The sequence below is a fragment of the Ranitomeya imitator genome, chromosome 9 (genome assembly GCF_032444005.1).
Source record: "Ranitomeya imitator isolate aRanImi1 chromosome 9, aRanImi1.pri, whole genome shotgun sequence".
Taxonomy (NCBI): Eukaryota; Metazoa; Chordata; class Amphibia; order Anura; family Dendrobatidae; genus Ranitomeya; species Ranitomeya imitator.
In genome coordinates, this window is record NC_091290.1 from 13,872,804 (window position 1) to 13,887,261 (window position 14,458).

Below are 14,458 nucleotides of genomic sequence, written 5' to 3' on the forward strand. Positions count from 1 at the left end.
AAGGTGGTGGTTTATTCGACGCGTTTCGAAGCGCAGAGTTACTTCTTCCTCAGGAATGACCACATATATGAGACATATTCCGCTTTACTGTCCTGCTGGGTTCTGCTACATCACTGAAAAACATTCAGCTTTGCTGCTCTGCTGCATCACTAAAAAGACATACTCAGCTCTGCTATCCTGCTTGACTCTGCTGTATCACTAAAATACATACTCGGCATTCCTGCTCTGTTGGAATCTGCTACATCACTAAAAGACACTCATCCTTGCTGCTCTGCTGGACTCTGCTACATCACTAAAAGACATACTCAGCTTTACTGTCCTGCTGGGCTCAGCTGCATCACTAAAAGACATACTTCAACTTTGTTGCCCTGCTGGGCTCTGCTACACCACTATAAGTGAGTCACCTGGCATACCCAGCTCTGCTGTTCTGCTGGGCAGGCTCTGTTACATCGCTTAACTCTACCACTTTGCTGAATCTCTGGCTTTCCTGTGGTCCACCACAGATTCCGCCATCCAGCCTAGGTTACTTCTACCTGTTCATCTTTCTGCATCATCCCCTCTGGTCCGTGCTGCACATCCACACTTACATAATTCCGCTACCTGAACTGAGCCATAACATGTGGGATTGAACGATCATCTTGATCACCTTAATCGAGAAGTAATCGACTTATGTCTTGTTCTTGGCAGAATTCTGCTCATTAGAGTGGAGTAAGAAGTAAGAAGGATTTCCAGGCCTGGTCCAGCGTCCTGGTCGGTAATCCATGGCCATCGGACCAAGGCGGTGCGATCTTCCTTGGCTCACACTCGAATGCGGCATTCTTTGCACCTCTTATGATTTCTCGGCCTTTGCAACGTCATTCCTAATAATCACAAGAGGCGCCCAGGGTGCTAACATTCGCGTTCCAGCCGGGGATGATGGCACCGCCCCGTCGGTGCCACCCGGGGATGATGGCACCGTCCTGTCGGTGCCACCCGGGGATGATGGCACCGCCCCAGTCCGGTGGACGGGGAGCACTGATGTGGACACCGAATCAGGGTCCTGCATATCTTTATGCTCAACTCTATTGCTGATTTAACCCTGGCCTGGCGGTCACAACACTCTTCTTTGTGGATAATAATATCTAAAAGGGGAGTTGGCGATCACCGGGCAATTATGTTAAGTGCATCCATGTGCGTGTGGTGGGAGAGGGTGCTAGTTTAAACCAGCAATGGGGGGGTCCCACATTGATTTTTCTTTTTCTATGGAACTCTGCCCCCTGCAATGTATGTACCACCATGAAATTCCCAACCTCCCATTTTAAAATGATAGATGGGAGTGGAGAATATATTTCGCCCCTGTTAGCGGCTGACTGCTCTATTTCAGAGCTAATATGACACAGCGGGCAGCTGTAATGGAGACAGACACAAGCCGCAGGTAATATAATCAGCGTTTGCCCGGCTTGCTCCTGGCCCCACATCAGTCCGGACCCAGACACCGATCCTGGCTCTCCTTTGACACTTTTGCTGCTCTCGGGCACAATGCCAGGTCTCGCTTGCAGTTTGGCCAGAAAGCCTTGCCTGGGTACACAACTCTCAATACTTCAGGATTACAGAGGAAATAGAGGGAACAGCGAGGAGAAACCGTTCCTCCGGGCCTGAAAACATATTCCGGACGCCTGTGGATCATATGCATATTTCAAGGGTCCCAAAAGAAACAAACATCGCCGAAAATATATGGCCACATATTCCTCCGAAATAAACCCGTCATATCTGCTATACTGATATACACAAGGCTCAGACATATTTTCCTGATCTTCAGGAGAATGTCGCAGATTTTTTTTTAAATAAAGAGTAACTAAACTTTTTGGAAATTTTCTGAACCCCTAGAAAAACCTCTTAGAAGTGCTCTTCAAATCTCTTGGCTGAGCGTACACACACAGCGGAGAACGGCACGATAGGACTGGCCCACCGGAAAAGAGGTGAATCCCCTGGTGGACCCCCATCTCCCTATATCTAATCATTCATTTAATAAACTACCCATTTTATTGTTATATAGAAGCAAATTTGTGAACCATGGTAATGTAATATTTGCATATAGTAGAACAGTGGGCGCCCAAAGTCAATGTTACTGCTCACCCCTGTCCAACGCTGGTCATAGGCCAGTATTTCGCCATCTGTGTCGAATAGTCACATCTTTGTCACCGTTCACATCCAAAGTGAACTTGAGCAGTGTGCCCTGACAACCCCTTTAAGAATAAGATCTTTACCGGGTGAGCGTGATTTAAAAGATTTCTGTCAGCAGTTTTACATCCTGCAGAACAGCTGACAGCAGAATTAAAAAAGCAGGAAAGGTGTATGAATTTATTTGTGTAGGATTTTAATAGCATGGCTGCAAATAGGAAGTGGCTACAAGTGTCCAGTGGGCGTTCCCTAATGCTGAAGTGCCCATTGGGGTGCCCTAATGCTGAAGTGCCCAGTGGGTGTTCCCTAATGCTGAAGTGCCCAATGGGCATTCCCTAATGCTGAAGTGCCCAGTGGGTGTTCCCTAATGCTGAAGTGCCCAGTGGGCGTTCCCTAATGCTAAAGTGCCCAGTGGGCGTTCCCTAATGCTGAAGTGCCCAGTGGGCGTTCCCTAATGCTGAAGTGCCCAGTGGGCGTTCCCTAATGCTGAAGTGCCCAGTGGGCGTTCCCTAATGCTGAAGTGCCCAGTGGGCGTTCCCTAATGCTGAAGTGCCCATTGGGGTGCCCTAATGCTGAAGTGCCCAGTGGGTGTTCCCTAATGCTGAAGTGCCCAATGGGCGTTCCCTAATGCTGAAGTGCCCAGTGGGTGTTCCCTAATGCTGAAGTGCCCAGTGGGCGTTCCCTAATGCTGAAGTGCCCAGTGGGCGTTCCCTAATGCTGAAGTGCCCAGTGGGCGTTCCCTAATGCTGAAGTGCCCAGTGGGTGTTCCCTAATGCTGAAGTGCCCAGTGGGCGTTCCCTAATGCTGAAGTGCCCAGTGGGCGTTCCCTAATGCTGAAGTGCCCAGTGGGCGTTCCCTAATGCTGAAGTGCCCAGTGGGTGTTCCCTAATGCTGAAGTGCCCAATGGGCGTTCCCTAATGCTGAAGTGCCCAGTGGGCGTTCCCTCATGCTGAAGTGCCCAATGGGCGTTCCCTCATGCTGAAGTGCCCAGTGGGCGTTCCCTCATGCTGAAGTGCCCAGTGGGCGTTCCCTAATGCTGAAGTGCCCAGTGGGCGTTCCCTCATGCTGAAGTGCCCAATGGGCGTTCCCTAATGATGAAGAGCCCAATGGGCGTTCCCTAATGCTGAAGTGCCCAGTGGGTGTTCCCTCATGCTGAAGTGCCCAATGGGCGTTCCCTAATGATGAAGAGCCCAATGGGCGTTCCCTAATGCTGAAGTGCCCAGTGGGCATTCCCTAATTCTGAAGTGCCCAATGGCCGTTCCCTAATGCTGAAGTGCCCAATGGGCGTTCCCTAATGCTGAAGTGCCCAATGGGTGTTCCCTAATGCTGAAGTGCCCAATGGCTGTTCCCTAATGCTAAAGTGCCCAGTGGGCATTCCCTAATGCTGACGTGCCAAGTGGGCGTTCCCTAATGCTGAAGTGCCCAGTGGGTGTTCCCTAATGCTGACGTGCCAAGTGGGCGTTCCCTAATGCTGAAGTGCCCAATGGCCACTCTCTAATGCTGAAGTGCCCAGTGGGTGTTCCCTAATGCTGACGTGCCAAGTGGGCGTTCCCTAATGCTGAAGTGCCCAATGGCCGCTCTCTAATGCTGAAGTGCCCAGTGGGTGTTACACTGCCCCTATCCTCCACTTTTGAGTTAGTCAGTTGAGTGCATGAGCCTAAGGGCGCAGTCAGACAGCCATATAAATCGGAGCGAGATTATAGCGTAGTGCACGGACTGGCCAGTGGATCTCCCAGCCCAAGCATGACAGCTCCGTGTATTTCTATGCAGCCTTCACACTCGGGTCGGGAGAGTCGCTGTCCAGTCCATGCACTGCATTCTGTTCTTGCTACGATTTACACGCCTATTTGGTTTTTCTCACTTTTTGCCCTTAAACAGCAATCTGGAAAAAATGTATTACAGATAGAGAATACTAGGAATTTTCCCATTTTCTTCATGCCCTCAAATCTGTGCTAATTTTTTTTTAGCCTGTGATTTCAGTTGTTTAACGATGTAGGTTTCCTTTAAATGCCCTCTGAACCAGTGATACAAGTGCAAACCAAGGGCGGACCTACCATTGGGCGAACTGTACAGCTGCGCAGGGGCCCAAGAGGTTGAATTGTGCATTTTGATGAGCTACTGAACTGTCAAGGGCCCAGATATTGTTCTTGATCAGGGGCGCTTCTCTGTGTCTACCCCTGGTGCAAACAGGGCCAAACGACCACCAAATACTGCCAGTTTGGGAGTCAACCCCATATCTTTGCAATTGTGAAGGGAAAGGGTGCAATATGGACCCTATAGATATGGAGCGGGAACACACATATGGGTAGAACCCTGCCATGTATTTCTATGAGGTTATATGGGTCAATATGTTCTGACCCCCCAGATTTAGGGGAGAGCACCGTTATAGGATATTATATGCTCTACCCTCGTGGCTATTTCCAAATGATATTGGTTGGGTTTTGCAGCCTTGGGTGTGAAGTTACCATATGGGTAATTGCATGTATTGATGTTGGCCACCATTTAAAGGGCTTGTCCAGAATGTATTGACGACTTATTCTTTGGATAGGTCATCAATATTAGATCATGGGGACCTGACACTTGGTTGATAAGTCAGCTATTTGCAGGTCCATGGTGGCCACAATTAAGGAGTGTATGGAGCCAGAACAGCACTGTGCGACACACTGTTCGTGGTCATTCTCGGATACTGCAGATAAGCTCCCATGTAAGTGAATGTGAACTGAGCCCAGACCTGTATTGTTTCAACTTAGCGTCACCATAGATCCTCCGAAAAGCTGATTGTAATGGTGCCCTGATATAGATGACCCATCCGAAGGACCATTCATCAATATCTAAATCCTCGTCAACCCAACTTGTTTTTAAAGTTTTATTTTTCCACTTTCGCTAGCAAGGAAAGAGTTACCCGCCCTCCGACCCGAACCATCAGGACTTATTGATTCCCTTCGCTGGATTTATCGCCCAGATATTTTCACTAATGGACGTTAGAAGGCTCACGGTTATGTTTAAAGCAAGAGGAGCGATTCCCGAGACCGTCCATTTATCGATCCCATAAGCATCCATTCAGCTCCTCCGAAACGTCTGCCTGATTGCCTCTCTGCAATTGTTCTGGGAGAGTCTTCGCAAATAACGAGCGATTTGCTGGGTGCTTCAGCCCCATTAGACTCCTGGAAAACTGCTGAGACAGAACTCACGGCAAGGAATAAACACGGGGGGCCGGGGAGGTGAGATTAAATGAGAATATTGTCGTTTCTCCAAAGAGAACTGGAAATTGCGCAGTACCAAAGAGCTATGAATCTTGTTTACAGCACAACCGAGGGCTCCGTAATGTGTCTGCGCAAAAGATCTGCCCGTCCTACATACAGGGTGGCGGACGGATAATATAATATAGGGACAAAGACGCACTATATTAAAAAGCAATTCCCCTTAAAGGGAGAGGTCACAAATATTTGTTTTTCTGTGCTCCCATGGATCTAAAATATATAAAAAAAATTTAATAAGTCTTAATTAAAAATCTCTTACTTTTTTTGTGCAATCAGGTCTTATCCAACCCAGAGCTTGTTTTATCTGGATTTTTTAAACACCTCCTTGATAGTACCTTCAGGGTGTAGATGATGTGGTTGCAATAGAACCTTGATTTGAAGGGGCCTAAAAGAACCCATACTGCAAATTACATGTAATAAGGGGGGGGCACAGTTACAGATTTTTCTTTAGCTTTGAGCTAAAATGGACATACACATCCAGTTATTATTTTAACATTTCCATGCACATGCATGATCGAGCGTGCATTTAATTTTAATGAGGGAAGAGGAATAAGTCACACATTTTGTGGGTCCAAATAATTGGACATGTTAAGCTACAATATGCCTGATCCTTCTGTTCTATGGCATCATATGTCAGGAAACCTCCATTCACATTATATAGACCGGCAGTCCTTCTGAAAGGCTGGAGTCACACTAGCGATTTTAAAATCGTTCCGATTTTGATGCAAGAGAGTTGGAGGAGTGTAATGCAAATGTCATGCGTTTGTTATGCGAGTACAATCCGATTTTTCACACCTAGCATCCAATTTACTTCTGAATACAGTGTGATTGCTATCTGACTGCAATGCGATTTTAGCATTTACATAAAGAAATTCTCTAAGTTATTTACGCATCGTTTTCAAAAGAAATATTCTTCAAAACATATACATATATATACAAAATGGATAGATAGATAGATAGATAGATAGATAGATAGAATAAAAGCCGGCTATTCATCGGCCGCGTACAGCTATATCACAGAGTGACAGGTTAGAATAGAAGAACAGAATACATAGGATAGATATATACACATAGAATACATAGATATATAGATGACAGTGACACACACACACACACACACACATATATATATATATATATATATATATATATACTGTAACATCACTGCAGGAAGCGGACAGGATAGAAGAGATGGATTACAAACAGTAAATACAAATAGAATAGGTAGATATATAGATACCAGTGTCAAATACAATTAGTTCAGTGTGTGTGCAGCTTCCTGGCCATGTATTTAATTAATAAAAGATTATTTTTTGGGGAAAAAATGGCATGGGCTCCTGCTCAATTTTTGGAACTAGCAGAGGGAAAGCCGATGGCTGGGGGCAGATGTTTATAGCCTGGGAAAGGGGGTAATACCCATGGAGCTTCCTGGGCTATTAATATCAGCTCACAGCTGTATACTTTTCTTTACTATTAAAATGGGGGACCCTAAAGAAATGACGTGGGGTCCCCCTATAATTAATAGCCAGCAAAGGCTATGCAGACAGCTGCGGGCTGATATTAATAGCCTAGGAAGGAGCCATGGATACTTGCCCCCCACCGGCTAAAAACATCAGCTCCCAGAAAAAGAACATCTCTAAGATGCGCCAATTCTGGCACTTAACCTCGCTCTTCCCAATTGCCCTGTAGCGGTGGCAAGTGGAGTGATAGTTGTGGGGTTGATGTCACCTTGGTATTGCTAGGTGACATCAAGCCCTGAGGTTAGTAATAGAGAGGCGTCAATAAGACGCCCCCATTACTAACCCCATAGTCACACTGTAAGGAAACACAGACACCCAGAAAAAAGTCCTTTAGGCTACGTTCACATTAGCGTTCCGCTAATGTGCGTCGCTGTTGCGTCGGCGACGCAGCGGCGACGCGCCCCTATGTTTAACATGGGGGACGCGTGCGTTTTTTTTGTTGCGTTTTCCGACACGTGCGTCGTTTCCGACGCTAGCGTCGGACGCAAGAAAATGCAACAAGTTGCATTTTTCGTGCGTCCGATTTTCGTCAAAAAACGACGCACGCGTCGCAAAACGCAGCGTTTTTGCGTGCGTTTTCGCGCGTTTTTTTGTGCGTCGTGCGTTACGTCGCCGACGCAGCGGCGCACAACGCTAATGTGAACGTAGCCTTAATTGAAAGAATGACATTGACTCCTTTAATATTCTTATTTAAACCATAAGATGCCCTCACCATCTGCAAAAGTGGTAAAAAAAACCAACAATATTCCTCACCTTTCCGAAGAGATGCTTTTAATCCAGGCTGCATGGATGCATGATGTGACCATGCAGCCAGTCATCAAGAAGACACAAAATTGCTCATCAGAATTTCCACTTCATCTCGTCTCCTTTTGACAGAAAATCATTAATCGACTTGAAAATAAATGATTTTTTTGCGGAATGCGCTTTTTTTTGCGGAAAAGAACGCAAACATATGCACAAAAAATGTGGAATGCATTCTAAATGATAGGATGCATAATGTTTGCTTTTTTTTTAGCGATTTTATAGCGTTTTTATCAGGAAATTCTGCAAAAAAAAAAACGCTAAAAATCCGGACGTGTGCACATACCCTTAAAGGGACACTGTCACCTGAATTTGGAGGGAACAATCTTCAGCCACGGAGGCGGGGTTTTTGATTCACCCTTTCCTTACCCGCTGGCTGCATGCTGGCTGCAATATTGGATTGAAGTTCATTCTCTGTCCTCCGTAGTGAATGAACTTCAATCCAATATTGCAGCCAGCATGTAGCCAGCGGGTAAGGAAAGGGTGAATCAAACACCCGAAAACCCCACCTCCATGGCTGAAGATTATTCCCTCCAAATTCAGGTGACAGTGTCCCTTTAAAGTAACCTTAATTAACCTAATAGGTGCCGAAAATTTCCATCATTGAAAACTCACCAAATACTCCATAGTGCATTCGGAAAACTTTCATTTACAGTTTTTTTTTTATTTTAATTTATTTTGCATTTTGTGGTGTTTGATATCAGACAAAGCTGATTGCTGAATACAAGAGGAAAGGAGCGGGGTGTGTAAAAACAACAATAATTAATAAAAATCGCATGATGGGATTCCAACAATATTAACATAAAAATTAATACAAAATAACAGTGAAAACATAAAACAAATGCATAAAATATTGTAACGTTTCATAAATATGCATCAACAGATGTCTGACCAGAAGTCTCTACTGGGGACTGAAAAGAAGTAAAAAGAAAAGTTAAAGTAAAATAAAATGATAATAAAAAAAAAAAAAAAAAAATACAATCCCTGAATCAGAAAATAAATAAGAAAAGAACACTTGGTATGGACATGTCCGTAAAGGCGCGGTGTACCAAATTATAAAGTTGTTTATCCCATCCAATAAATGCTGAAAAGATTAATAAATCAAAACGCCAGAATTGCTGTTTTTCGCTCTGCGCACCTCTCCCCAAAAATACAAATACCGCAAAATGGTGTCAATAAAAACTACAGTTTGGCACGCAAAAAAAAAATCATCATCCAGCTCTACTTAGGGAAAAATAAAAAAGTTTTAGGTCTCGGAAAATAGCGACAGAAACAATTTATTTTTCAAAGTTTTTTTTATTTTTTAATCATTAAATTAAAAAAAAACTGGACAAGTTTGGTATTGGCGCGATCGTACTGACTGGTAGAATTGCATTACTGGGGCCATTTTGTTTTTACCACACAATGAACATCGTAAGTAGAATGGCAGAATTAGAGTATTTTTTTTACCCCATTTTGAATTTTTGCTATTTTTTTTTACAATACGGTAAAACAGAAGGCGTCATAAACAACACGTAAATAAATTAAAAAAAAATACAAATCTGATTTTACAGGCCAAAGTTTGTACATTTAGGCTTTTAACGGAGTCTAGGCCTCTGTTGTCCTTAGCAACCAATCAGACTTGACTTGTTATTTTTCCAGGGCGGGTTTAAAAATGAAAGGCGGCCTCTGATTGGTTGATACGGCGAGGCGTTTCTATAGTGTAGGTTACAGCTGGGTGCACTGTAGATGCAGCCCGCCGCCGCCTCACTGCGCATGTCAGGCTCGCACGTACACACTGGCCGTGTCACACGGGGGATCTGCTTCCAGGGGAAGGGCACGATGAGTCCCGGGCTGCGGCTCTGCTGAATGGAGAGAGCTGTGCCCGGGCGGTGTGTGCCCCCCAGGAGAGGCCGGGCCGCCCCTGCATTCCGGGACATGTGGCTCCTGTGTCTCATGTTGGGCTCAGTGGGTGAGTAAACACTAATGCCCCGATATGAGGGGAGAGGGGCGTCCATGACAGGGATGGGGGGCACTTACTTTTGTTCCTCACCCCTCCCACCTGTGTCACGTGCTCCTGGGAGCCCCCTCCTCTGTGTTGTTGTCCTGTGTGGCCCCCACAGACCTGCAGCAGGGCCCTGCCCCCCATCACTGGCATCCCCTGTACATATGGGGGGCTGCACTGTCATTCTAGGTGACATAGGGGGCGCTCTGCTGGTGTTTACATCTGGACACTTCATCCTGGAGAGTTTCTCGCCCCCCTCCAGCTCTGGATTTTAGGGGATTTTATACTAATTCAGGGTCTGATTAGGGAGAACTGAAGAATTTGTGTATTTTGGGGTCCAAACTAATAAGTGATGGCAGAACCAAGTTGTGTTTTTGGGGGAGCTGGCATGAGGATTCCTGGTGGTCTGCATGCTGGGAGTTGTAGTGTTTCACCTCAGGGCACAGATATTCTGCACACCCTGAAAAGGGAAGATTCCCCCCAATTATGTCACTGTCCGTACAAGCTGCCTGGTGAGTGGTGACCTCTCTGCATCCGCCACAGACACCCATGACATACCTATGGACACAGAAGCTGCATGGAGTTGTGGCAGGGTGTGCTGGGAGTTGTAGTTTGGCAACGGCTAGAGAGCCGGACCCTTGTCTGCACCCACTCTGTAGTTTGGGATGTCTGATCTGCTATATAATTGTCTAAGGGTCACTTCCGTCTGTCCTTCTGTCTGGCTCGGATATTCATTGGTTGCGGCCACTGTCTGTCATGGAAATGCAAGTCGCTGATTGGCTGATAGCTGCCTGTCATGGCTGCCGCAACCAATCAGCGACGGCCACAGTCCGATTAGTCCCTCCCTACTCCCCGCAGTCAGTGCCCGCTCCATACTCCCCGCAGTCAGTGCCCGCTCCATACTCCCCGCAGTCAGTGCCCGCTCCATACTCCCCGCAGTCGGTGCCCGCTCCATACTCCCCGCAGTCGGTGCCCGGTGCCCGCTCCATACTCCCCGCAGTCAGTGCCCGCTCCATACTCCCCGCAGTCAGTGCCCGGCGCCCGCTCCATACTCCCCACAGTCAGCGCCCGACGCCCGCTCCATACTCCCCGCAGTCAGTGCCCGCTCCATACTCCCCGCAGTCAGTGCCCGCTCCATACTCCCCGCAGTCGGTGCCCGGTGCCCGCTCCATACTCCCCGCAGTCAGTGCCCGCTCCATACTCCCCGCAGTCAGTGCCCGCTCCATACTCCCCGCAGTCAGTGCCCGGCGCCCGCTCCATACTCCCCACAGTCAGCGCCCGACGCCCGCTCCATACTCCCCGCAGTCAGTGCCCGCTCCATACTCCCCGCAGTCAGTGCCCGCTCCATACTCCCCTCCAGTCACCGCTCACACAGGGTTAATGCCAGCGGTAACGGAATGCGTTATGCCGCGGGTAACTCACTCCGTTACCGCCGCTATTAACCCTGTGTGACCCAAGTTTTTACTATTGATGCTGCCTATGCAGCATCAATAGAAAAAAGATCTAATGTTAAAAATAATAAAAAAAAACAAACACAAAACCTGCTATTCTCCTTCCGTAGTTCGACAATGCACTCGCGCCTGCCGCCAGCATCCGGTCCCAGAGATGCATTGCAAAATTACCCAGAAGACTTAGCGGTCTCACGAGTCCGCTAAGTGATCTGGGTAATTTCGCAATGCATCCTGGGAACGCAAGATGGCAGCAGGCGCGCGCACGCATCGCCAGAGGTTTGCTGGATCTACGCTGGCTCCCGCTGGCAGGTGAGTATTTAACTATTTTTTATTTTAATTCTTTTTTTTTTTTTTAACAGGGATATGGTGCCCTCAGTGCTATATACTACGTGGGCTGTGTTAGATACCGCGTGGCTGCTATATACTACCTGGCCAGTGTTAGATACTATGTGGGCTGTGTTCTATACTGCGTGGGCTGCGTCGTTATATACTACATGGCTGTGTTCTATACTGCATGGCCACTGTTAGATACTATGTGGGCTGTGCTATATATTACATGGCCAGTGTTACATACTACATGGGCTGTGCTATATATTGCGTGGCCAGTGTTACATACTACGTGGGCTGTGTTATATACTGCGTGGCTGTGTTATGTACTACGTGGCCACTGTTGGATACTATGTGGGCTATGATATATTACGTAGCCAGTGTTACATACTACATGGGCTGTGTTATATACTGCGTGGCTGCTATATACTGTGTGGGCTGTGTTATATACTACGTGGGCTGTGTTATTTACTGGGTGGCCTATATTAACGCATCGGGTATTCTACAATATATATGTATGTATATATCAGCCACATGGTATATACCACAGGCCACGTAGTACTCCTATATACTACGTGGCCTGTGCTATATACTATGTGGCTGCTATATACATACTGTACATACATATTCTAGAATACCCGATGCATTAGAATCGGGCCACCATCTAGTTTATTATATTTATACAGGAGGGACGTCTTCATAGTGAAGTCTGTTATTTTAGACAAGTGGTGTTGTGTGTTGTGTTTTTTTTTGCGTGTTTTTATATATGGTCCTTGGGGTCCCTGCTCATTTCCTCAGTTTCTACACTGGGGAGTCTGCTCTTTTCTTCTCCCAATACCATACGTTGGGGTGTCTGCTCTTTCCCCCTCGCTTCACTATACTGGGGTGCAGGGCTTCAGAGACGTGGAGTTGGTATAAAATGGACCGACTCCTAAAATATATAATGCATTGGGTACCATAATACAATGCAGGATGTGCTGTGAATTTGGGGAAAGTATGAAATGTCCTATAAATGTCTGCTCTGTTCCTGATCTCAGGGTCCCGGCTTTTAGTTTAGATGAATCTGTGCTCCACTTTATATACATGGTCAGCAGTGACCGGGGCTGTTTAGTCAGAGGCAGGAAAATTGAGGACACTGAGGTTTGTCTTACCGACTCCACAGCCCTGCTGGGATGTCTGCTCCTCTCCCCTCCGCTCCCTTAGGGCCCCTTTCCACTTGTGTGAGAAAAAAAAGGTCCGATTTACGGACCGAAAAAACGGATGTAACGTGTGCGATTGTCATGCGAGTGTCATGCGAGTGTAATGCGATTTTTTTTAATCGCATCATCCGTTTTTACATCCGTATGCAATCCGTTTTTTTTTCTCTGCAACTATTTTTATACAGTCATTTACAGGACTATTTACAGTGTTCTGTGCCACAGAATGGTAAGGTATCCGTAAAAAACGGATGGAATACGGATGGTCCGTATTCCGTGCGTTTTTTTTCTCGCACCCATTGACTTGCATTGGCGAGTCTCGTCCGAGAATCTCAGCAATACGCAGCATGCTGCGATTTTTTTTCTCAGCCGACACAGATTTTTCTCAGTCCGATTTCGGCTGGGAAAAAAATCGCAAATGGAATGTCACCTATTGAAAAACATTGGTCCGAGTGCAATCCGATTTTTTTATCGGATTGCACTCGTCCGTTTTTCTCACAAGTGGAAAGGGGCCCTTATGCTGAGGGGGTGGTGGTGGGGGGGAGGGAGTTGCTCGTTTCCCCCACTGCTCCCTTATGCTGGGGGGCCCTGCCCTTTTACCCCCCAGTGCCTTGTGCTGGGGGTGTCTGCCCATTTCCTTTCCGCTCCATTACACTGGGGTGTCTGCTTTCTCCCCCCCCACTCCCTTCAACTGGGGTGTCTGCTTTCTTTTTACCTTGCGCTCCCTTCAACTGGGGTGTCTGCTTTCTTTTTACCTTGCGCTCCCTTCAACTGGGGTGTCTGCTTTCTTTTTCTGTTCTCCTGGGGTGTCTTCTCCCTTTCTCCACCACCTCCTTACACGTTGATATCTGCTCACCCCCCATCCAAACCCGCCCCCCGCTCCAATATGCTGGGGTGTCTGCTCTTCCCCACTCCCTTACGCTGGGGTGTCTGCTCTCTTTCTCCACCGCTTCCTTATACTGGGGTGTCTGCTCTCCCCTGCTCCCTTACACTTAGTTATCTGCCTTTTCGTCTACTCGCTATACTGGGGTGTCTGCTCATTTCCACCTGCACTCTCTTATTATGGGGTGACTGCTTGTCCCCTCTCCTCTGCTTCCTTACACTTGGATGTCTGCCTTTCTCCTGCTCTTTACACTGGGGTGCCTGCTCAGTTTTTTTTCCCCCTCTCTTTGATGCAAGAGCGTCTTTTGCCCTCCCCGCCATCCTGGCTCTCTTATGCTGGGTTGTTTGCTTGTTTCCCTGTGCTCCCTTCACTGGGGTGTCTGCTCGTTTCTACCCCCACTTCTTACACTGGGGTGTCTGCTTATTTCTACCCCCACTTCCTACACTGGGGTGTCTGCTCGTTTCTACCCTCACTTCCTACACTGGGGTGTCTGCTCGTTTCCCTGTGCTCCCTATACTGGGGTGTCTGTCTGCTCGTTTCTATCCCCACTTCCTACACTGGGGTGCCTGCTCGTTTCTACCCTCACTTCCTACACTGGGGTGTCTGCTCGTTTCTACCCTCACTTCCTACACTGGGGTGTCTGCTCGTTTCTACCCTCACTTCCTACACTGGGGTGTCTGCTCGTTTCTACCCTCACTTCCTACACTGGGGTGTCTGCTCGTTTCTACCCTCACTTCCTACACTGGGGTGTCTGCTCGTTTCTACCCTCACTTCCTACACTGGGGTGTCTGCTCGTTTCTACCCTCACTTCCTACACTGGGGTGTCTGCTCGTTTCTACCCTCACTTCCTACACTGGGGTGTCTGCTCGTTTCTAC

At 47.3% G+C, this 14,458-nt stretch overlaps 1 protein-coding gene across 1 annotated transcript in view; it reads left to right on the forward strand.

The window, feature by feature from the left end:
• Positions 1 to 9,492: 9,492 nt before the first annotated feature.
• LDLRAD3 (low density lipoprotein receptor class A domain containing 3) overlaps positions 9,493 to 14,458 on the forward strand; it is a 142,927-nt gene continuing 137,961 nt past the window's right edge. The window contains exon 1 of the mRNA XM_069739947.1: positions 9,493 to 9,692. Within this exon, the coding sequence (XP_069596048.1) occupies positions 9,590 to 9,692 (103 nt within the window). The 5' untranslated portion in view covers positions 9,493 to 9,589. The remainder of the gene's footprint in view (positions 9,693 to 14,458) is intronic.